Source organism: Salvelinus sp. IW2-2015, linkage group LG7 (assembly GCF_002910315.2).
Source record: "Salvelinus sp. IW2-2015 linkage group LG7, ASM291031v2, whole genome shotgun sequence".
NCBI classification, from domain to species: domain Eukaryota; kingdom Metazoa; phylum Chordata; class Actinopteri; order Salmoniformes; family Salmonidae; genus Salvelinus; species Salvelinus sp. IW2-2015.
Window position 1 is genome coordinate 23,342,438 of NC_036847.1, and position 1,889 is coordinate 23,344,326.

The 1,889-nt window shown below is 45.4% G+C and overlaps 1 protein-coding gene across 1 annotated transcript in view; it reads left to right on the forward strand.

The window, feature by feature from the left end:
- The window catches only part of LOC111966621 (calmodulin-binding transcription activator 1-like), a 166,438-nt gene that overhangs the window by 156,580 nt on the left and 7,969 nt on the right, over positions 1-1,889 (forward strand). Inside the window, exon 15 of the mRNA XM_070444331.1 lies at positions 1,033-1,107. Within this exon, the coding sequence (XP_070300432.1) occupies positions 1,033-1,038 (6 nt within the window). The 3' untranslated portion in view covers positions 1,039-1,107. The remainder of the gene's footprint in view (positions 1-1,032; positions 1,108-1,889) is intronic.

Here is a 1,889-nt window from a genome sequence, read left to right on the forward strand (position 1 = left end):
TGACTCTGTATATTCCTCTCCTTTCTGGCCTTTTTCTGGCAGTGCACTTTATAGGAAGAGATGACGCAGGCCGCCCCTTTTATCCAGAGTAAGTTCCGCAGCTACCCAGAGCAGAAGAAGTTCCAGCAGAGCAGGCGGGCGGCCGTGCTGATCCAGCAATACACCGCAGCTACAAGGAGTTTGGCAGGCTCAGGCTACACCGGCAAGGAGCCGCGCTGCCCTGGTGCAACACAAACTAGGTATGCTTACACAGTGACACTTGATGCATACACACAACACACGCCCAGGAAGCTAAACACACACATCAACACACACACACACACAGATAGCTACCACTCACACTGACACACAGCAGCACAAGTAGCTAATGCACTGACACACACACACACACACACACACAACACACACACAACACACACAACACACACACACACACACCACACAACGCACAACACACTCAGGTAAACATACAGTAAACACACACGCACGAGCAGGAGCTGAGCCTCATTACAGGATAGTATGTTTCTCCACTTAACCTTGCAGACTTCACTTGGGAACATTTGTAAGGATGATCAACTGCAGTCCGAATGCAGTCCCCAGGGTCATGGTGTCCTCCTGTGCTCATGCATAACTGATTTAGATTAAACATGCAAGAACTGTGCACAGTGTATATATTGATGAAGACACTACGGCTGTGTTTACACAGGCAGCCCAATTAGTATATTTTTGTACACTAATTGGTCTTTTGACCACTAATCAGATCTTTTCACACCGATATTTTTCAAAGTTGTTCTGATTAATCAAAGACCAATTAGTTAAAAAAATTATCAGAATTGGGCTGCCTGTGTAAACGCAGCCTAAGGCTCTTGAGGACTGGAGAGGACAGTACCCATGCTATACAGAATCTCCAAAATAAAGTTTAAAAGCATGGTTGAATTTGAGATCTACACTAGCTACACACAACCACAGTGTATTTGGTTTACTGTGGACCCTCTAAAAAGCCAGTGTTCCCTCTTGTCTTGTGTGTTGTAGAAGTAGTCTGCTCACTAAGAGGCAGGATCAGGCTGCCAGGAAGATCATGAGGTTTCTACGCCGCTGCCGCCACAGGTAAGCCCCGCCCACAACACTAACTCATATGTTTTAAAAAAAAAATAGGTTTGTTATATTCACACACAAACACACAACCATTCAGCGTAGGGATTTGCTAGATATATGAAGGGTTTACTACACGTTAGATGGCAAGAATGAGTATGCACAGATCTGATAAGACAAGTTCTCTGTTTTCATGTATCTATTTTATTTATTTTTTGGACGATAAAAAGGGTTGGGGGGTTATATACAACACTTCAGAGACCCCCCTCCTATCCTATCCTCTCTCCTCTCCTCACCCCCCTCCTCTCCTCGCCCCTTACTCTCTTCTCCTCGCACCCCTACTCTCTTCTTGCCCCCCTACTCTCCTCGACCTCGCCCTCCCCTCGCCCCTACTCCTGTCTCTTATACACATCTAGATGTGTATAAGAGACAGCACACACACACACACACGCACACACACACACTCAGGTAAACATACAGTAACACACACTGACACGAGCAGGAGGCTGAGTCTCATTACAGGATAGTTATGCTCTTCTCCACTTAACCTTGCAGACTTCACTTGGGGAAATACATTTGTAAGGGATGATCAACTGCAGTCCGAAATGCAGTCCCCAGGGTCATGGTGTCCTCCTGTGCTCATGCATAACTGATTTAGATTTTAAACATGCAAGAACTGTGCACATGTGTATATATTGATGAAGACACTACGGCTGTGTTTACACAGGCAGCCCAATTAGTATATTTTTGTACACTAATTGGTCTTTTGACCACTCACATCAGATCTTTTCACACCC